Below are 23,091 nucleotides of genomic sequence, written 5' to 3'. Positions count from 1 at the left end.
TTGTGTGCCTCCAAAATTCATATGTTGAAATTCTAACTCCCAAAGGTGATGATATTAGGTGGTGTGGCCTTTGGGAGATGCTTGAATCATGAGAGTGGAACCCTCATGAATGGGATTAGTGCTTTATAAAAGAGAGATCTTTCCTTCTTCTGTCATGCCAGGAAATAACTAGAAGCTTGCTAGCCAGAAGAGTAGCCCTCACCCGACCATGCTGGCTCTCTGTTCTCGGACTTCTAGTCTCCAGACTGTGAGAAATACAATTCCGTTGTCTATAAGCTACTGAGTTTGTGGTATTTTGTTATAGCAACCCAAACAGACTAAGAGAGCGGACATCACAAATACATGAAATGAAATATTTCCCAAAACTTAGTCTAGCTGAGTTAAAGCCTTACTATGCAAAGTGTGGCCTTAGTGCCAGTGGCATTGGCACTCTTTGTGAATTTTGTTACAAATGCACCCTCAAGGCCCAACCTGAATCAGAACAACGAAATCCAAACTGCATTTTAACAAGAACCCAGGTGGTTCACATTGATTTTCAGAAATACTGAGCTAAGGGATTTATTCATATAAGTAAAATTAATATTTATTCATACAAATAAATGAATATTTTTCATATAAATAATATAAATAAAGCCTCTATTTTGTACAGCATCTTCATAAGGTTTTTCTCTAAAATTTTTACTTAATGCTAGTGTAATCATGCCTTCTTTCATCCAACAAATACTAAATGAGTGCCAAAGATTTCAGCCCTACAAAGCTTACATTCTAGAAGGGGGAGAAAAATAAAATCAATATGCATATCATAGAGTGTGAGAGAAGGTTAAGTGCCACGAAATAAACAGTAGGGCAGTGTAAAGAGGACGGGAAGGTGGGCTGCAATTTCAAATTTTTGCAGAAGGCCATAATAAGCAGAGACTTGAAGTAGGTTCGGTAGTTAGCCATGTGCACACCTGAGCACAAGCCTGGAGTGTTCTAGTAAGGGCAGAGGCCAATGCGCCTCGAGTAGAATAGGTGAGATGATGCAGAGTAATAGGAGATGTGGTCAGAGAGGAAAGATCTCATGATGAGAGGCTGCTTAATAAATCGCTATTTGATATTTAATTGCTGAAAAGGTAATGCAAGTTATTTTTCCTCCAAGAATAAAGTAGTTCATGGCCGAGCCAATTCTATTTGGGCTATGCAAGTTTGCACAAACCATTTCACCCGCGAAGCTTCGGGTTCCTCAGCTACAAATGCAGGGATTAGAGAAGGCATGTAAGGGCTATTTCTGCCCTAAAATCTAAGTTCCCTGACGCATTGATGCCGAAATCTTATATAAGATAAAGTAAGCATTGTGCTGGGTTGTGGCCTAGGGCAAAGTTCTGCAAGTCCAGAACACTGCAAAAAGAGGAAGATGCATCACGGAAGGTCATGCAAAGCTTAAAGAACATGACCTTTGGACCCAAGTTACTCACAAACCTGCGAGCCAAGGTCGCGACCACAGACTGTCGTGCCCCTAACGCCGAGCTACCACAGAGGCGGCCTTCGCGTTGTAGTCCTCCTCCCCTCCCAGGCCGCGCTTCCCCGGGCACCTCCGCCACCCCGCGCACCTCAGCCACCCCGCACGTCCTAACTACCACGCTCAGGCCTAACTCCACGCCCCGGCCCCGCCTCCGCGCCCCGGGCCCCGCCCTCGCGCCCCGGGCCCGCTTCCCCCACTCTGGCCCCGCCTCCCGTCCAGGCCGGCCTGCCAGTCCTGGTGGCGGCTTTGCTGTCCGCGCCCCACTTTCCCGTCCACGCTCCGCCTCCCGCTGGCGGGATGGTCTGCGGTGGAGGAAATGACGCCAGCCTAGGCCCGAGGGCCGCGCCGGGGGCCTCCCGCAATTCTGGGCAGCACCGGAGTCGGTCCGGAGCAGCATGGCTCTCTTCCTTCTCCTCGTCCTTACCGTGCAGGCCGGAAGCTGGGCTGAGATGGGCGCCGCGGATCAGAAGCTGTCCTCAGGTATTGTCGCTCGCGGCAGCGCCGCGACCGGGTGGGGACGGGAGGGGAGAGAGGAAACCCCACCGGCCAGGAACCCTCCCCCGCGCTGAGGAGCCGCGTCCGCATTTGTCCTCGACTCTCGCATTTGTCTTTGATGCCCGGTGGCTTCGGGTCCTAAGGGGGCGGCCACCGGGAAGGCGACGCAGGGTTTCCGCGGTTTGCAGCCTTCCCTTCGCTTTCTCCGGCCCCTTCCGTGGTTACCAAAACAACAAAACACGTTCTCTTAATTTTTAAATAAGTGAGTTCCCTGGTCAGCAGTTGTACACTGTGGCCACAGCTCATGACTTACATATTCGTAAGGTAGGCCCCGAATCCTTAGAAGTTCTTTCGCCAGCTGAGAATTGTGAAAAGGCAGTAACCGCCTCTTACGTGTAAGTCTGGAGGTGGTCCAGTGCGTGCACTCATGAGCCCATTTGTCAGACAGTAAGGTCTCCTCGCATAGCCTAGTTCCTCGTTTATCTCCGCCTGCTTTTTGATGTTTCCCAGGAAACATGATAAGAACATGTTTTTTCTAAAGCTAGGTATAATGATAATTAAGAGCTCCAGTGAAATCAGTAGTTTTTCTGCAAAAGGGATAAACCTAGATTTTCAGAAAACCGGACAGTCTTGAGTGTCTCCTCTGTGCAGGCAGGTAGCAGCTGCCTGGAAGGGGTCAGGGAGACCCAGCCTCCTTTACCCTTGGCAAACTCTGGGTCTGCACCTCTGTGTTATGACTTCCTCAGTGAAACTTGTTAGATGTGCTCCATTCATATCCAGCTCTCCTTTGGCTTGCTGTTTAGAACTCAAGCAAACAAATATCATTCCTTGAAAAAGAAATTGTGCCAGGTGTTGGGAATACAAAAATGGGAATTATTTAGTTTCTGCCTTCAAGGATCGTGATTTTATAGCTAACAGTTATCAGGCACTATTTTAAGTTCTTATCACACCATTTCCCACAAGTCCTATAAAGTAGGTGCTGTTGTATCTCCAAATATGGATGAGAAACTGAGGCACAGAGAGGTCTAGCCAAGTTGCTGCTATTCACTGGGGGGCTTGGCAGTTGGGTTCCAGAGTCCAAGTTCTTGACTCTGCACTCTGCCATTACCTAGGGCATTAGTCATCCACAAGGGCAGTTGCAATCCTTTGTGATAAGATATTGAACTTACACATAGGTTACTGGAAAGCAAGATATGGGTGTCTGCCTCTGAGCAGGGGAATCAGGAAAGACTTCACAAAGAAGATGACCCCAGAGTTGGAACTGGAGGTGGAGAGAGACTTGTGTGTGCAGAGGAAGGGCTGTGAAACAGCAGGTTGAACTAGTGGAATAATTTAAGCATTTTATTGTACAGTACGTGTGTGAGGATATAAGGGGAGAAAGGATATGTGGAGAGGTAGGAACCAGTTAATGAAGTGCCTTGTCATGTGTAACAGCAAAGGACAGAAACACAGCTTTGGCTCTCACAGACAAAAAAAGGAATTTATTGGCTCAGAGAATCCAAGTGAGAGTTGAACAGAAAGGTACAGATGCCAGCTGGGCCTCAGGAAGTTGAACCTGGAACTCAAAAGTGCCCAGACCCTCCATTTCTTACTGCTGACTCAGTGTTGGCAGTCTTCTCGATTTGGCAGAAATCATGGATGTTGACAACTCTTGGGTTTTGACATCTTGCAGCTTCCTCCACCATAACAAGATCCTGGAAGAAGGCTCTGATTTGCCTAGCTTGGGTCAGACGCCAGCTTGCATGGGAAGGATATTGTTACAGGTGGTGGCAGTAGGAGACTTCCCAGTAGAAGAGCAATAATGTTCCTGAAGGAAGTACAGGTGCTGAGCCAACAAAATAATAGGCTCGCTCTCCCTTGCTCAAGTCAGTGGACAGCCGTGGGGTTATTTTAAGGAGATAAATGGTTTCATGCAGGATCAGATAGGCCACTTAGAAAGACCATTCATCTTACAAAATAGTTTGGTGGTAGACTCAAAGGAGGGAGGTCACTTAGGAGACTGCTGCTCAAGTCTGGGAGGAGGCAGTTTAAATGGAGAAGAAGAAATTAGAAGACAGACTCAGCATAACTTGGTGATTCACTGGATGTGGGAAGAGAGGAAGAGGGTGACCGAAGTTCCTGGCTAGGGCAGAGCATTAAACCAAGTGCACGGCCCTTCCTTCTGAGTACAGAGCCCTCCTGAGCATGGGGCCCCTCGTGACTACACAATTCGTATGTCCTTGAAGCCGGCCCTGGGAGTAGGATTGCCTGCTTTCCCCCCACAGGAAGATCTTCTGTGGCTTCTGTACTTCAGCATTTTATAAACACAGGTGTCAGCCACCTTCTTCCCGTTTGTTTTTCCACTCTGGGTATCATCTGAAGAGCATACTGGTTTAGCACAGCAGTGGGGCTCTTAACTTGCCTTCTCCACTTGCTTATCAACTCTTCATTCTCTAACTTTAGGTAATGCTCTGGGTGTGTTGAAATTTTTCATTATTTTCTTTGGAATCTGTATGTTTTTCAGAGATTCAAAATACTTAAATCTGTGCATTTCAATTATATTTATTGAAGAGGGTATTAATAATAGTTTTTTCATTTTATTCTGATTCATGGTTTGTATGGATTTTTGAAAGATCCACCTTTTGCTTCTATATAAAAGAAACCCTAAAGAATTGAAGACAAAAATAACCCCTTTAAAGAGCTGTCTTATACAATTTGACAGTAATAGCGCAATTTTTGTATAAGCTAAATGGATAATTTATGTTTCCATTTTAATTGGACAAAGAATCAGAATGAAAGACGTACCAGAATTAAGAGAGTTCCTGACAAGAAGGAATGAGTTTACTTGTAATTTTCTTATTAAGGGAGTGTATTTCAGATTATCCCAATACTATTCAATAGATATCCATTTCAATCATGTCCATTCTAAATAAATAATTTAATTTAATACATTGTTCAGATTTTGCAGTGCTGTCATGTGATGTGATGGTATGATAAATCAGGCAAAATTACTTGAAGCAAATGCTTGTGATGTCATCAGGAAACAGTTATCTCCAGTTCCTATTTATATATGGAGATTATTTTCCCCATCTTTTATTAAACTATCATAGAAATGATGCTTAAGCAGCTTTTGTTAATTAAAAACAACAAAACTTTACACACTGTCAAGTCTTTAAGTAGCTTCTCTAAGCCTTTTTTCTCTTTTTGATAAATATTACCTCCCTCCTAGGATGGTTTTGGTGCTTAACTGAGATAATGCGTAACAAAGTTGAGCTCGTAGCTTGTCATGTAGTAAATGTTTAATATATGTTGGTGACTATCGTTCAATTATGTGCATCATTATTTTCACAAATATATTTTTAAATATTAAATTGATTTAGTTATGAATGAGAAATTGTGTCAGCTTTTAAAAAAACTCATCCAGGGCTTCCCTGGTGGCGCAGTGGTTGAGAGTCCGCCTGCCGATGCAGGGGACACGGGTTTGTGCCCCAGTCTGGGAAGATCCCACGGCCCGTGAGCCATGGCTGCTGAGCCTGCGCGTCCGGAGCCTGTGCTCCACAACGGGAGAGGCCACAACAGTGAGAGGCCCGCATACCGCAAAAAAAAAAAAAAACTCATCCAGATCAATATGAAAAATTTAAAGTAAGCTCAGCAGCTGACTCCTTCCACCTATTTCCTGTTCTTCATAGACTGAAAAGGCCTCTTTAGTTTTTTCAGTTCCTAAACTATTTCTCAACTTAGAATGAATTAGTCCAAAAGGGAATTAGTCTTGAGAAATGACTTCTCTCAGGGACTGGGTGGATCTGGTTCAATTAGAATTTATTGGCATGCCAAGCAACCCAACTAGATGAAATTGAATAAACAGGAACAATAATAGAACCCTGCATTTCAGATCAGGAAAGTGGCTGGGGAGAAGTTTTTTGGATAAGCCCTAACTTGGTGATTTGAGTGAAAGATCTGGGGGGATTTTAGTTAATTACGGGTTCAGCGTAAGCCACTCTTTGATATGCCCATCTCTTCAAAAAAAAAAAGGAGGAAAAGTATTTCATTCACATCAGGTGCATTACTTCTGGGCCCACATTTAAGAAAGAGAGAGTGAATGGTAAAACGTGAAGACAGACAGGAGGAAGAGAAGACTGCAGGGATACTAGGGGTCTTGACCCGGCTAAGGAGCTATCATATGGAAGGTGAAATGGTCCTGAAATATTTTAGATGTCCTCACATGAACCCTTAGTTCTGGTACTCTTTTTCTGAAGGTACAAGGAAATAACAGAAGGAAGTAGAAAAAGGACCGTTTTTCCATTAGTTTCACAAAGTGATGGATATGATTCATTTCAAAGCCCCCAAATATTGATATGTTTCAGTTTTAAAACTTCTATGAATGCTTGAAACACCATGTGCAAGAATTCTTAAATGTCTTTATTCATCTTAAATCTAGAGGACGCTGCTACTTGCTAAGAGAAAAAGTTGGAAAGCATTAAGAAAAAGTTATTTTATCAGCACTATAAAATCATTCAGTAGATAGATCATAATCCTAAATATATCTGAAAAAGATGCCAAAGTCCGGATTTGATGTTTTTCACTTTTTCTGCCTGGATTTCTCATGCCATTTCTCATTTTGCAGTATAAGAAGAGACCTTTGTGAAAACGTCCATGGCCCCTCATCTTTAACACGAGGAAGTTGTTAGCTCTTTTCTCTGAGAGTTGTTCATTCAGTAAAGGGTCTGGGTGCTTTAATTTAGAGTGTTTGTTTTTGAGTTGTAGTGTCAGATGACCTAGAATCCTCCAAAACGATTTAATTACTGGCCCGTGTATCCTTACTTCTTCATGCTTCTCAGTTTGTCCTTCCCATAGAGAGGTTGGTGAGCACATAGTCACATGGTGTCTACAGAGTACAGAGCTCTGTTTGGCCTTAGATGCATGCATCTTTTATTTAGTCTTCGAATGCTATTATGTAAAAATCGGTGAACTACTGAGACTGTGCCTCTTCCAGTAGAGGCACAGATACTTTTGGTGATTATGGGATGGAGCACAGGAGGCAGCCCATGCTTCTGTCACCGTCCATGCAGAGGAAACCTGGAGATGTCTGTAGCTGTTTGCTTCCCCTTCTGCTGCCTTCCCCAGTAATTACTACAGAGCTGTTCTGGCTGCTGGTTCGGGGGCTTCCGTGACATCTCCACTGCCGCATCTAGCGGCACTGCTTCACCACTTGCTGATCTTCATATGTCTTTTCTGTTCTCTGCCTTGATCTTTTTTCATATTTATCACCAGGAAACAGTTAGTTGTAACCAGAACTCTCCTTTTTGTCTGCATTGTACTTAGAATGTTGTGAAAAGTGATTCTTCTCTCCTTTGTTTGGTTTTGTTTAATCCTCAGCTGCTAGTTCCTAGAGGAGTTCTGGGAAGCAGATCTTAAAAGAGCTAAAGTTCACTCTGGATAGGATGCAGATACAATGCTCCAAATAACTCTGAACCATTTCCAAAAACAACACGTGTTACAGAAAACTGTCGGCATTTTAAGAGCTAGGGAAATCTGCAAGATTATTCTACTTAATGAAATCCTCTAGTAGAATCTTTCCTTTAACCCCACACTCTATTTCTACATATATTTTTATTGACATAGGGTAAATTTTTTATGAATAGAAGTTTGCTGTAAGCCTCAATTATTTATCTGAATATGAAGCCATGTAAACTTTAAGTTATAAAATTCTGAAACTTAAGAAAACGAGTTACTCATGTCAATTTATCATGAGATTTTAGCAAAGATGACAAAGGCAGATGTCTAATAACCGCATGGTTTCTCTTCTGGTAGCGTTAAAACCACAGGTTACATCCTTTGGTGTCAATATTCAAAAGTTTCTCCTATAATCTAGTAGTAATTTCTGTTTGCTAGTTCCGTTGAAACCTCTTCTCCTACCACCTGTCTTGATTGCTTTGGAAGCTATGGTTTAAGTCCTTATCCTAGTCTAACCATGTCAAGCTTTTACTTAAATTATGGGAAATATCACCTGACTCACACGAAAAACTAATCTAATGTAGCACAAGTCTATTGCTGTTTGTATTTTATAATGTATGATTCAGTAACCTCTTAAATTTAAATGCACTTTATTTGATATTCTAGAATACAGATTGATTTCTATATGCCTTTTCCTCAAATGCAGAAATTAATCTCAGATTGAGTACATACAGTTAAAATGTCATTCCTATTGGGAATAATTTTTTTAAAGGAGGCTTAAAAGGAAGTGAAGAACTTCACTGGAAATGAGAAAGAGGATCCTTGTTACACAGTGGCAGGAAGCTTAGCAACACCATCACCTTCAGTAGCAGGGAAAGTAGGAAATGTACCTGGTGAGCCCAGTGGCCTAGTGAAGGAGGTTTCCAAGCAGATTGCAGGTGCCACGTGGTTTCTTCTTGTTTCTTGTAAAATATAAGATTAGAGAGAGTAATCGAGGGAAGGACTGTTAAACAAAAAGAAACCAGGGCCTGATGGTTTGTAAATTCTCAGCCATGAGAGAAGCAAAAGATGCTAAAATTAAGAAATGGCTTCTGAGGGAAGTTCTGATTCATTATGAGTTTGCTTAACATCAGGTACCTCTCTTTCTTATCTTGTTGCAAATTTGTATGTGTGATTATTATTTGATATCAATGTTGAATTGAACCTGGAGAGGGGTGCCTTAATTTCCTCCTCAACCATAGAATGTAAGCTGTTTGAGATGGTTGTTCTGAAGTTGAGGTGTGAACACACCATAGAAAAAGGAACCCTGTTAGGGAGACCTTAGTCTACCCTGCTGTGTATGGCCATGGGAACTCCACCAAAACCAGGGCTGAATCTGGCAAGACCAGTGCTTCCTGACTCACCTGCAAGGAAATTGCTTAGAGAACCAAAGATGATAAGTACCAGCAGCCATCAACAGTATTCCAGAAAGAAAGAGTAAGTAGGAAAATGGTAGATATCTGATCACTGGCTGCAGATCAAAGGGCATGTTGTGCTTACTGAGTACTTGAATCTGAGACATCCTTCCAACTTCATAATCTCAACCTTTAGGCAAAAATTGTTTTGCTGCTTTGGTGAGTCATACGGAAGTTAGACATTTCAACAGTAACCAAAGCTATTCGCTGAGCGGGAAACATAAAATGTACTGGTTTATCAAAAAAATTGTTTTATTTATCTATTTATTTATTTATTTTATTGGAGTATAATTTACAATATATTAGCATCAAGTGTATAACATAGTGATTCAGTATTTTTATAGATTATACTCCATTTAAAGTTATTATAGAATATTGGCTATCTTCCTTGTGTTGTACAGTATATTCTTGTAGCTTACTTATTTTAGACATAGTTTATGCCTCTTAATCCCCTACTCCTATCTTGCCCCTCCCCCCGCCCCCGCTGGTAATCACTGGTTTGTTCTCTATATCTACGAGCCTGTTTCTGTTTTGTTATAGTCTGCCATTTGTTTTTAGATTGCACATATAAGTGATAACATACAGTATTTGTCTTTCTCTGACTCATTTCACTAAGTATAATACCGTCTAGGTCCATCCATGTTATTGCAAATGGCAAGATTTCATTCGTTCTTTTTATGACTGAGTAGTATTCCATTGTGTATATATACACCATATCTTCTTTATCCATTTATCCACTGATGGGCACATGAGTTACTTCCATATCTTGGCTATTGTAAATAATGATGCTATGAACATTGGGGTGCATGTATCTTTTCAAGTTAGTGTTTTCATTTTCTTCAGATATATACCAAGGAGTGGAATTGTTGGATCATATGGTAGCTCTGTTTTTAGTTTTTTGAGGAATCTTCTTACTGTTCTCCACAGTGGCTGCACCCATTTACATTCCCACCAACAGTGCAAGAAGCTTCCCCTTTCTCCACACCCTCTCCAGCATTTATTGTTTGTAGATTTTTTGGTGATGGCCATTCTGACTGGTGTGAGATGATTTCTTATTGCATTCTGTTTTTAAATTAGTTTTTCCTCCTAAATAAAAAAGATTCCTAAAATTATAATAAAGCAGCGTTTCTCAGTGTTTGGCACTCGTGGCATTTTGGACTGCCAGAATGTGGAAAGCTATCCTGTGCATTATCCGATATCAGCAGGATCCCTAGTCTCTATCCTTTAGGTGCCAGTAGCACCCCACCACTAACACCCAGTTAGGAGAACCAGAAATGTCTCCAACAGTGCCAGATGTCCATGGGGGACAAAATCACCCCTTGTGGAGAACCACTGATAGAAAGGAAAAAATAATCAGAAAAAAGGAAAAAAATGGTAGTAGAATCTAATTGTCCTTTAGTCCATATAACTCTTGATCCATGTTCTGCTTTGAAACGATAATACAGGTGCTAAATAGTTGTAAATTAAGACAATGTACCAGTTCGGGTTCAAATATTGGAATTTTTACTTTGGGAAAAACATAGTAGGTGTTTTCTTCAACAGTAAGCAAATAGCCTATGTGTGTGAAATTAACACCTCACGTGACAGGTGAGGAATTCTGAAGTAACTCTTTAGTAGTATAGCAAGGAAAGAACCCAGATTTCTTAATAGCCAACCCAGGGAATATTTTTCTTATTAGAGCAGTCTACTAAGTGTAAACATAAGTGATCATCATTATCATCTGGGATACTTTAAAAAAGTATAAACTTTTGGCTCTCTTTGAATTTTTTAGGATGATAAGTTATGTTTGGAAGCCACTGTACCTGACCACATTGCTATTCATTTATTTATTTTATTTGTATAAGCACATCATGTTTAGTGGCGTTTTCCAGATAGATCGGATTGAATAAGCTTAAATTCCAGGTCATATTGCGAACTCTGTCTATACCTTCATGTTCATTCGTGAAGAAGGGAAGGAAAGGAGGGAAAGAAAGAGGGAGAGAGAGAGGAAGGGAGGAGATGTGTGTGTGTTCAATTTTTTAAGGGGTGCTGGACAATAACCTTTTACACTGAGCAGGGGAAAAAATAGCTGCTTTTAGTAACTAGATTATGGTCATGGTAGTGTTTGATTATAAGATGGTAAAATGACTTCTGCCTGTTCTCTTGTGTGACACTTTCATGTCTTCTCAACAAACGTTTTCTTAATTGGTTTAGAAGAGCAAAAGCAGGAAGAAATATAGGTTATGTTTTGAAAAAAGCCATGCACACCTCAGAGAGCAAAATGTTGATGAAACTGGAATGCTTGATGGCTCCGTCAAGCAATCGTTAGGCATCTATTCCTGTGCTAGAGAAAAGGTAGTAAAAGTGTGTAATAGTCCTGGGTGGAGGGTTGAGAGCCCAGGTAGTATTTTAGAGTGAAATTGACCATCCCTCTTGTAGCCAGTTCTTCTCTAGACATTGAATACAGTCTGTGGTATCAAATATAGAAAATTCTAGTGATTAAATGAGTTGAGGATTATTATTGCAACAGGCAGTGCAGTTATTTATAAAAACTCCTCAAACATTCTAGGAATTTATTGCTCATACTATATTTGTGTTCCCCTTGCATTACAATGTTGTTTCAGTAATTTAAAATGAATTCAAACACTTCTATACATTTTTTAATAAAATTAATTTTTAGAAATACCTTAATTTAAATACATTTATTATCTGTTCCGGTGAATTCTTTTCTTCAAGTACATATTTGGCTAATTTGGCTTCTTATATTGAGGTTCTCTAATGTTAATGTTAGTTTCTGACATCCATCCATCTTACAGTGCCAACACCAACCAATCTTACAATTGAGGCCTATAACTTGAATACTGTTCTGTTTTGGGATTACCCAGTTATGCCACGGAGCCCTGTGTTTACCGTACAGGTGATGACCTATAGGTGAGTGTCACTCTTTTATCTTTTTCATTCTGTTTTTGCCTAGGTCCTTGCACGTTTCATGACTGTTTCCTTCCATCATTGTTCCTTCCCATGTGGCACAACTTCCTGAACGGCTTATAGACTTCCAGAAGTAATGCAAATTAAGGATGCAAATTAGTTCTTTTCAGAATACTTCCTGCCATTTAGTTCTTCTTCCTGTCAGAATTGAAGTAGAGGAGTATCCCTAACTTCTGACATTTTATGGCATGACAAATAAAGGTGACAGTTCTGTATTAAAAACAGTGAAGTCCTCTTACTTCCTATAGTGTATGTACTGTTGAATAGAAAGAAAAATTTAAAAAATTTTTTTGACAAGTGTTAGGAGTGATTGTAATATGTTGGATTCTGTAATTAAGTAATGACTCAATGAAGTCGATTTGTTTAAAGAACAGATTTTTAAAAATTACATGTGGAATGTGGTTTGTACAGGTCTTATTTTGAATTGAGCCTCTTTATTGTAAATGAATTTACTATAGACCTTCTAACCAAAGAGTAAAGGTTTCCTACTTTGTCTAGCTTCTCCACCCTATTCTTACTCAACTCTTTCTACCAGCTCCATGCTATGAATGGAAAGCAAAGCACAGACAGAGATGGTTCAAGTTTATGTATTAACAATAAAAATTACCTTTGTGTTTCTTTTTCTTCATTTTAGGGATGGGCAATGGATTGATGCCTGCAATACCTCCCATCATTCTTGTAATATCTTTTCCATAATTGATGACCCATCAAGTCCTCTCTGGGCTAGAGTTAAAGCCAGGCTTGAACAAGAGGAATCAGTCTATGCACAGTCAAGAGAATTTATTTTATGCAAAGAAGGTGAGTGGAATGTATACATGTCTAAATTTCAATCTTATGCATGTCTTCTGTATATATTTGCTTTTATAAGCAGTTGCTAAAAATTATCAGAATGCCCCAGAAACATTTGGAGGAATTTAGGGAGTTCCTGTCTTCTCTTCTCCCAAGCCCCACAAAATAGGGTTAAGAGGCTCCCCTCACTTTGCCCCTTCTAAGCTGTGACACTTCCATCCCATGCAAGTGTGGGTCTGGACTCTGCACCCCTTCCTCTCTCTGTCCTCTGTCACTCCTCCCTTAGTCGCGTTCACTAGGACTGTGAGAGCTGCTCTCTGTCTTCCCCTCTACCTTAACTCCTCAAGGCCTTTGGGAATTTTAATACCAATTTAATACATTAAAAATTTTAGAGTTCCATAATCGCCTTCATCCTAGTTCAGCTTCAGCCCCCACCTTGGTTCTGCTCCTTCTTTTTTGGATCATGCCTACTTTTTTCTCTTCTACAGGCCCCTCCTCTACTTGCCCTTGAAGTAGTTTTATTCCCCAGAGTCCATGCTTTTGTCACCTGACAATTATACCATCTGTATGTCAGACTTTTCCCACACAGATTTTTCAAGGGCATACTATGTGCCAGAAAGTATGCTAGTTCCTGAGGATACATTGGTGAGTAAAGACAGACCTGCCTGGCGCACAGTAGGTGTGCAATAAATACGTGAAGAATAGGTAAATGGTTCACCTACAAGGTTCCAGACGTCAAAGACATATAGTAAATATTTGTGGAATCAGTGAATATCTAGTTCTGATTTTCATAATAAAAATTGAATGTATTTAGCAAACTTTTATAGAGCCTCATTCCAGGTATCCATAGGCATTGGAAATACAAAGAGTTTCAGTGAGGATTCAAAGATAACTAAAACGCCTTTTCTGAAACGATTTTTAGAGAACATTTTCTGTTTTCTGTTTAATGTTTTTTAATCTACAGAAGCAAAGATGAAGGAAAACTAACTTCATAGAGCTTCTACTATGTCAAGGCTTTTTACCAAGATTCACTAAGGACAGTTAAAATATCTTCTAGGTATCTGTGGAATGATTTAAATGTGGTCCTGCTTTAGAACAACAAGAACAAAAAGAGTAGGTTGATTGAGTTTTGGTAGTGACATGTAATACACTGTGAAGTTCCAAGGCTGGTACAAATTCTACTTCTTTTTTGTCCCCTCAGGGAAAATTGGACCACCTAAACTGGTTATCACAAAGAAGGAAGACCAAATCATTGTTGATATATTTCACCCTCTAATTACTGTAAATGAAAACGAACCCGAAGCCATATACGATGATGAAAATACTTGTTATACATTCACGTACAATGTGTTTGTGAGAATAAATGGAAGTGAGGTATGTTTCTATTTCATCTTTTTCAAAATGGAAATTTTTCTGTTGCTGGCATAAGTTGTTTCCATATGTGGTGTAATGAAAGTGGAATGTTCATGAATATTCAGGCAAGACTCATGGATCGTAAGTTTTACTAAGAAAAAAGGAATATATGAATGCTGCTGCAGGGAATCAGTACTGGCATTGATCTTTAACACTGGCCATGTGAAAACATTTTAAGTTTTTCTTTGCCTCTTTTAATAGCATGGTCCTAATCTAGGATATTAACCTGTGTTTTTCCATTTCTCCACTGGTAAGATGAGGATAATTTTAATCTTTTCCTCCTCATTGGTAGTTTTGTAGTGATATGAAATAATATGAAGCTCTAATTGGAATCTTTGTTTTTGAAAGAAAGCACCAACAGTACTACTGTGTGACATGATTACATTCTAGCACTGGTGTGCAGACCACACTTTGACTAGACTTTTTCTGTTCCATTCATTCTCCACAGCACTGCCATTCCTTTATTTAACAATATTTGTTAAGCACACGCCTGGTGCCTTCTAGGCACCAGGAGATAGCCGTGAACAGTACAGACAAAAGAACTCCAGTGATAAGTACTGTGGAGAACAACACAGCAGAGAAGAGCGCTGGGCAGTAGTGGTTTTCAGCAGGCCGGCCAGGCCTCACTGGGAAGTGTTAACTGGAGCCAGGGCTGGAGGAGGTTAGGAGGTGAACTCTGTGGATGTATGTGGGAAGAGTGTGTCAGGCAGAGCCTGGCAATAGCACCAGGCATGTGAAGGGAGCAGCAAGGCTGGCTAGAGCGTGGGGGCAGATGAGGTCAGAGAGTTCACTGGGGGCCACTTCTCTAAGGGCTTTGGAGGGATTGGACTCTTATTCTCAGTGAGACATTGTGCCTCTGGAAAGATTTAAGCAGAAAAATGACATCTGATTTAGGTTTTAAAACATCACTTTGGTTGCTAGCTGAGTTGTCTTTCTAAAGTGCAGATCTGACCATATTACTTCACTGCTTAAAACTCTTTAACAAATCCCCATCGGCTACAAAATAATATCTAGATCCTCTTCCATGGCACGGCCTGCAAGGCCTTCATGATTTGGCCTCTTGCATCATTTCCAGCTACCTGTCTCCCGTTCCTTCCAATTCATTTTCGTTTGTGCTTTGGTGAACTGCTTCCTGTTCTTAGTTGCCTGAAGGTACACTGCTCTTTCACAGAATGCCCTTCTCCACCTTTTCTGCTTTGGAAAATTTCTGCCCGTTCTTCAGTATTCAGCTGGCATATCATCTCTCCTTCGAAATCTTTTCTGACAAGGTGGACTGTTTCCTCTTCTGTGGTCTGGTTGTTCCTTGTTCCATAGAGTGGTCCCCTAGGAGTACTTGTGACTCTCTTACATTTCTTTCTTATCTCTCTTCCACACTCTATCATAAGTTATTTGAGGTCAGACACCACTGCCCTACCTTTGTGTTCTCAGGCCCTAGCACAGTGATCCATGCAGTGTGGCTGGTTGAATGAATGATCAACTCCCAGAGATTGCTTCAATCCCTTCTGTGTCACTGCCAAGAGATCCTACAGCCTTTGTATAATACCTGTGTCATTCTTACCATGAGATAGATGCTTTTCTCTCTCACCAGCTAAGTTTCTAGCACTAGAGGAATAGGACTAATGAACATTTGTTGGTTTGACAACTAAGAGTGAACATTACTGCTATTTGAGTTTTAAATTCATAATCTCTATTTTAATTTTTAAATTTATTATCTCTATAAAGAACATTTTAATGGATATATAGCACCATGCCATGTTGAAGTAAAAAATTGACTTATTGTTTGATATCAACACTATTTTCAGACATGTTCCCAACATTCATCATATTGAATGATATTTTCTTTTCAAATTAAAAGGAGTCATGCATTTTCATTGTTTTTTTCCCCTCTTTCCAGACCACAAATAAAATGTACATAAAGAAGGAAGATGATTGTAATGAGACTCAGTGCTTCTTAAGTATTCCTGTGTCCTCGCTGAATTCTGAGTACTGCGTTTCAGCAGAAGGAGTCTCAGAAACGTGGGCTGTTACAACTGAGAAGTCGGAAGAACTTTGTATTACCGTTTCTGATAATAACAGCACAGAAGGTAAGTTCTTGCCATTTTTTCCTAAATGTAGTGAGTGATCACTAAAATAGGGTAATGTAAAAAGAGGCAATTTGTAATTTCAATAAACCTCTGCTCTTTTAAAAAATACTCAGTAGTTCCGTTCTTCAGAGAAGTTCTAAATTAAAAATAAGGCCATTTTTCAGGCATTAAGAGATACAAAGCAACCAATTTAGAAAGCCATGTGATGACATTTTGACCCAGGAAAGAAAAAATATAACAAAAACATAAAGCCATGTGCATAAATGTCTGCATTTCAGGATCATGCATAATAATATAAGTTAGTTTATTACTCCAATATAACAAGATGTTATATATCCATTAAAATGTTCTTTATGGGGACAGTAAGTTTAAAAACTAAAAGCCGCAATGTTCATTGACTAAAATTGTGTGATATGTGAACTGGACAAGCATTGGAAATGAACATCCAAAAATAAATGTAGATTGGTTTAAATGATGGATTGTACGTCAATTTTATAACACATTTTAAAATCATTATTTTTATTTTATTATTTCCTGTGTGTGTGAGGGGGATGCATATGATAGAACTTCAGAACTGGCATTCTTATTTGGCAGGTACCTAACAAAAATTTAGACTTTTTTTTCATGGTACAAAATTTAAATGTTCATTATAGATAATTTATAAGGAAACAAAATTATCTGTAGTTCTAAGTTACAAACACTCAGTTACTCACAGTTTGGTGGTTTTTTTCCATCCTGTTTTTTCTTTTGCTATGTAGCCTTGATCATATTATGTAGTATATGTAACTTTGTATACTGCCCTAAGCATATGCTATAAATATTTTTCCATGTTATTTTACATACTTTATTAATATTATTTTTAATATCTCTAGAACATTTTATTATGAAGATCATATTTATTTAATGTTCCTCAATTTTTGGACTTTTGATTACTTGTAGATTTTTCGCTGATAAATCATGCTTTGGTGATTGTCTTTGGGTGTATATATAATTGTTTTGATTGTTCAGATGTTTTTAGAACATATCTTCTAGGTTAAAAAAGTGTACAAAAAATGACACAGTACAAATTTCTTTTTGAAGAATGGAAATCTAGGCTGAAGAATCAGACCAAACACCTAAAATTAATACTAAAAACTTTTAGGCCATTATATGAGGGTTTCAAATAGGTGACTTAAAATAATGCAGTGCATTTAATACCAGTTTGTGTTATACTATTTGGAGGAAGAAAATCCTCATCAATGCATAAAATTTGAAATAATATAAATGCCCTAGATTTATTTAAAAAAAAAAATCCTGAGTTACAAACTGGGCTGATACTGTGTCCACACGATGGCACCATCGTGGCTCATAAGCAGCATCCCCTACCTGCCTGCTCAGTGCTTCTAAGCAACGTGCCAGTGTTTCTTATGGAGTTATTTTATCTTTTCCTATTGTAATAATTTTTTTCACCTCCTGTAACAGGTGTGATTGATAGAGGCATTTATTTGAGTAACTTCCAGAGTCATTATTAGAATAGAAATTAAAGGTAATAAAATGCTATGAAGGAGGGCAAACACCACCACAATATGTAGAGTACTGTTAATTTGTTTGTTTGGTTTGTTTGTTTGGTTTTGGATTTGTTTGTTTGTTGTTTTTTTTTTTTTTTTGGCTGTACCACACGGCATATAGGATCTTAGTTCCCCGACCAGGGATCGAACCCGTGCCTCACGCCTCTGCAGTGGAAGTGCGGAGTCTTAACCACTGGACCGCCAGGGAAGTCCCAAGTACTGTTAATTTGGAAGAGAAGACTATGGGAAAAAAAATCTTGAAGATTGTGCTGTGAAAATAAAAAGCAGCATTAGAGAAAAATATACAACCGTGATTATAGATGTTTGTGCTCTGAAACAGATCTTCCCAATTTTATATTATTCGTTGTATCTGGTTTTCATTCGGGGGACTTTATTCCTGTTCAACTTTCCTGTGTGTGTGTGTGTGTGTGTGTGTGTGTACACACCTGTGTATTTTTATAAGTTTTTGTAATCTTTAAATAAATAACAATTTAAGAATTCAGAAGGGTGGGACGACATTATTTTAAGAGTTGGAGACATTGCCAGAATTTATTTCTAAAGAGATATATTTAAAATTTTTTTCTTTTGCCTCTTCAACTGAGAGAAAAGCGTAACTCTAGAAACACTCTGTATTTGGGGCTGTAAGGAAATTGTTATGAAAAAGTTATTTTAGCCACATCATATCATGACAGTGTAGTCGCAGAAAGTTTAGGATCTCAAAGCTGGGAAGAATCATGTTGATATCTAGGACAGGTATGTAATTTTTTACTCATCTCTCCTGACTTCTGTGTCAGTGTTCTTTAAAACTGTGACCATATTAATTACCTGATATGTAAATCTGTTGAAGAATAGCACTAAGACTTTATAACTATCTGATGGATATAGCAGTGTTCCATTGTAATTCTAATTTGTGGTTTTTCCCTTTTCTTAGATCCTGTTTGGATTCCAATTGTTGCTGCTTTACTACTCTTTCTAGTACTTGCCCTGGTAGTTGTATGTTGTCTTGTTAAGAAGATGAATCCATTTAAGAGAGAAAACATCATGTTACCCAAGTCCTTGGTAATATATTTAAATATTTTTTCTTTAATTGTATACAGTTGGCCCTTGAACAACACAGATTTGAACTGTGTGGGTCCACTTATACTTGAATTTTTTTCAATGAATATGCTGGAAATTTTTTGAGATTTGTGAGAATTTGAAAAAACTCTCAGACAAACCACATAGTTGAGAAATACTGAAAAAATTAAGAAAAAGTTAGGTATGTTATGAATGTATAAAATAGATGTAGATATAAATATAAGATGCAGAATATGTGTGAATTGACCATTTATGTTATTGGTAAGGCTTCTGGCCAACAGCAGGCTATTAGTAAAGTTTTTGGAGAGTCAAAAGTCATATGTGGATTTTTTGACTCCAGAGGCGCTCAGTGCCCTTAACCCTTGTATTGCTCAAGGGTCAAATGTACACTAAAATGTTAATTTGAAATTTTCGATAATTCTTAAAATTTGTTTTTTAAAGTAGAATGATGTTCAGCATGTCACCTATCATAAATGAGTCTTCCACACATCCAAAGCCACATATTTTTTACTATGCACTATGCTTTTTTATGCATGGGGCAAAGGCACAGTGAGACAGTGCTAAGGAGCTTAAAGTCCAGTGGGAAAAATGATAAGTATTCAGTGGTTGTCCAGTGTGATAGGTTCAAAGACAGACGTTTATGTACATGCCAGTGAGGACTTCTTTTCTTGTACTTTTGCAGGGTAGGGTTAGTCATGGCTTTTCCAGAGACAGTGATGCCTGAACAGTCTTGAGGGACAGATAGGAGTTTACCCAGGTACTAAGGGACAGTGTGTGCTAAGGCCCAGTGTCAGGAAAGCGTGGCTTTTGAAAATCTGTAAATACAGAAACTCTTCATGGTGGTTAGAGGGTAGAAGGAAAGATGACCCAACAGTGAGTCTAAACGAGAAGTGTGACATTTTAATGCCTAACATTTAAAAGTCTTTGTCTGGGGCTTCCCTGGTGGCGCAGTGGTTGAGAATCTGCCTGCCGATGCAGGGGATACGGGTTCGTGCCCCGATCCGGGAAGATCCCACATGCCGCCGGGAAGATCCCACATGCCATGGAGCGGCTGGGCCCGTGAGCCATGGCCGCTGAGCCTGCGCGTCCGGAGCCTGTGCTCCACAATGGGAGAGGCCACAACAGTGAGAAGCCCGCGTACCGCAAAAAAAAAAAAAAAAAAAAAAAAAAAAAAGTCTTTGTCTGATGAAAAGAACATTTAAAAGTATCAGAATGATAACTATTTAAATCAAATATGACAGGCAAAATATCTGTGATATGCAAAGGGCATATTTAAATGTGTTATGGAAACATTATCTTTAAGTAGCGGGGTTAAGAACTATCAACAGTTAGTAGACAATTCACCTATGAATTATAATGTTCTTACTACTAGTAGTTAAGCACGAACCAACCTTGCAGCGTGCTATTTTACACCCGCTAGAGAAGGAAAAATAAACCTGAATATCCATTAGTACCTTGTAATAAAACTGGTATATGCTGGCAAAAAGTAATTATAGCCCTGAGGGAGGGTAAGCATACAGTGGGTGTACAGAGTAGTAGCATCCTAAACATGCCACACTCTTAGATTTAGTAATTCCTCTCTTAAGAATTCTTAAAAGATAATTTCATAAATAATAAAGATGTATAGAAATATTCACTTCAGCATGTTCTATAAATGGTGAAAATTGGAACACCTTAATACTTAGTATTAGAGAAATTATTTAACCATCAGTGTAAAATTACTGAGCCCATGAAGATTAGAATTATGAAGACAAATGATGAAATACTACATAAAATAAGTAGCTGTACTCCTATTACAAATGTAACATGCATACGTGTCGAAGGTAGTACACAAAAAGCAACATAGGTTGGTGAGATAGTGACTTTCTAAAAGTTCTAAAATATTGTTTTTGATCTTAATATATTTCCATTAAAAAGAAAGAAAAGGCAACTATCAGATTCTATTACACTGTTATCCTAAATATGCCATTCAGTTGTATATTTAGTTAACCATTACCATTAGACCATTTTTCTTTTGAGGATGAGCACTTAAGTTTAATAATTTATTATTTTTAATCACTGATTTCTCTTCCCCTAGCTGTCTGTGGTAAAAAGTGCCTCTTCAGAGACAAAATCTGAATCAAAACATATATCGCCCATCACCTACCAACCAATTGCCGCAGGAAGTGAGCAGCTCTCTCCAGGGACAATTTCAAGCGTGCATACTGAGGACAGTCCAGGAAAAGCAGAGCATGGAGAAGACCTTTCTAGTGAAACAGAAGTGGTGATGACTGAAGAAAATATTTCTGACTTGGCCCCTGGTAGCTCTCTGACCCCAGTAAAGGGAGAAAATTCTATGCATGCAAGCAGTAACCAGTCTGAAACCTGCAACATCACTTTAAATGTGTATCACTCCAGAAATGGTTCTGATGGTGGCCTTGTGGTATCAGAAAACTGCTCTGACTCAGAATTTCCCCCAAGTAATAAAACTGAAATAAAGACAGAAGGACGAGAGTCCATAACGCTGAGAAACACCACCACCTCCTTTGGTTATGACAAACCCCATGTGTTAGTGGATCTGCTTGTAGATGAAGGTGGTAAAGAGTCCTTGATTGGTTATAGGCCTACAGCAGATTCCAGAGAGTTTTCATAAGATCAACCAAGGTCACCAACTTGGAAGGATCTGCTTTTCCTGAACAGTTTTTCTGCTTTGATTTCATGAAAAGATCATGATTTCAGAAATTGTGTCTTCTTGGTATTAATCAAGTGGAGTGTCATGGTTTAGATAAAAGTGTAAAGAGCCTGTTTGACACTGTCACTTTTGGTCAGAAAACTGCAGAGTCTTTAATAAAAAACAAAAACCACTGTCACATGTGAACCTTTCCATCTAGATTTGTGAACAGTAACAGTGAACGGTCTCTAATAACCCTGCTTCCTATAATGGTAGGTGTTATGCCCAGGGTCTTTTGTAACCACTTCAAGAGATAAAATGGATTTTTTCCTTTCTGTGCCTCAGCATGGTATTTGTTTTTGGAAGTTTATGTATATAGTCTTTCCTAATACTTTCAGAAAAAACATGAATGCTTTTCAAAATTGTCCTTAAAATTGAATTGAAATCAGTAGTGTTAATAGAGTGTGTAAATAAAAACATGTATATATTTTTTATGGAACATTGCATTTAAGGATTTTTTTATAATAAAGTAACTTCAAAGTTCATTTTGGTATTCATTTATTCAGGGTTAACTAGAATATTTTTTATTCATTTGCTTGTTTCCATCCATTAATGTTACAGAATCATTTTCTAATTATTCATCTCTGATCTTTAAAATAGTCCTAAAAATAGCCTAGTCTTTAAAAATGGTCCTTTTATATCTGTATCTTAATATTTAGCAATCAGTGTGCAGAACACACAAGCTGTGTGTCCCAAGCTGTTTGGGGGGAGAAGCAGAGATTTAGCTGTAGAGGGTGTAGCGTGGGGAGTCTCTAGCATAAAGATGGTGGTCAAAACCACAGGAGTGGGTGAGGAAGAGCTAAGTAGCATGTGGCGTGAAGAGAGAATCCCCAACCAGAGGCAAACCAAGCGTTTATATACCACAGAAAAGTTCTTGGGAATTACTAAGAGGATAGGAATTTTAAGACTCAAAAGTGAATTAACTGACTAAAAAAAAATGTTAAATATAAATTACGTGAGTAAATTAAGCCATGGAAAAAATATTTCTCCTCATTTAAAAGTGCAAATGGAAACGCGTTGCTGGTTTATTACTGGGAAAAAGGTACCAGTATACTCATTTGGGGTATACTCATAAGCAATGTCTTATGAATTGCTTTTTAAACTGGTATAGGAGTACACATAACATCCCATAAAAATCCATATCCTTTACAGAATCTAATCTCTATTGAAGGAAAATTATAAGAAGTAAATTTTTAAGGCAAATGAAAACTGTAGACATTAGAATGGGAAAAAGCAAAAATATGAAAATAATGGATATAGCCAAGGATAAGGTGATAGTTACCACTCTTCATAAGGAAGGTGATAGGTATTACCACCAAATGTAAACAGAGTACCTGTTCTTTTTACCCTAGCTAATTCTGATAATCTTTTTCATTTCTCCCAGTCTTTATAGAAAAAATAATGCCTTCATTTACATTTCTTTCATAATTAGTAAAGTTGGGCATATTTTATATATTAGGTATTTATACTTCTGTGATGACTAAAGTTGTCCTTTGTCCATTTCTTTCTGGGCTGTGTACATCTTTTTTATTGACTGTATCCTTTGTCTGCCATGAGTTACACATTTATAATTTCTTGCCTTTCACCCAAGTCTTACTACGTAGATGTTTAAAACGTTTAT

At 38.7% G+C, this 23,091-nt stretch overlaps 1 protein-coding gene across 1 annotated transcript; it reads left to right on the top strand.

Moving 5' to 3' along the window:
• The first annotated feature begins 1,760 nt into the window (after window positions 1-1,760).
• On the top strand, window positions 1,761-21,955 carry IFNGR1 (interferon gamma receptor 1). Its single transcript, XM_030853358.3, has 7 exons — window positions 1,761-1,981; window positions 11,679-11,793; window positions 12,485-12,648; window positions 13,841-14,013; window positions 15,947-16,136; window positions 18,615-18,742; window positions 20,838-21,955. The coding sequence occupies exons 1-7, from the start codon at window positions 1,897-1,899 to the stop codon at window positions 21,390-21,392; spliced, it is 1,410 nt and encodes a 469-aa protein (XP_030709218.1). The 5' UTR covers window positions 1,761-1,896; the 3' UTR covers window positions 21,393-21,955.
• Window positions 21,956-23,091: the final 1,136 nt, after the last annotated feature.

Source organism: Globicephala melas, chromosome 14 (genome assembly GCF_963455315.2).
Source record: "Globicephala melas chromosome 14, mGloMel1.2, whole genome shotgun sequence".
In the NCBI taxonomy this organism is placed as follows: domain Eukaryota; kingdom Metazoa; phylum Chordata; class Mammalia; order Artiodactyla; family Delphinidae; genus Globicephala; species Globicephala melas.
This window is presented reverse-complemented; position numbering and strand designations above follow the sequence as displayed.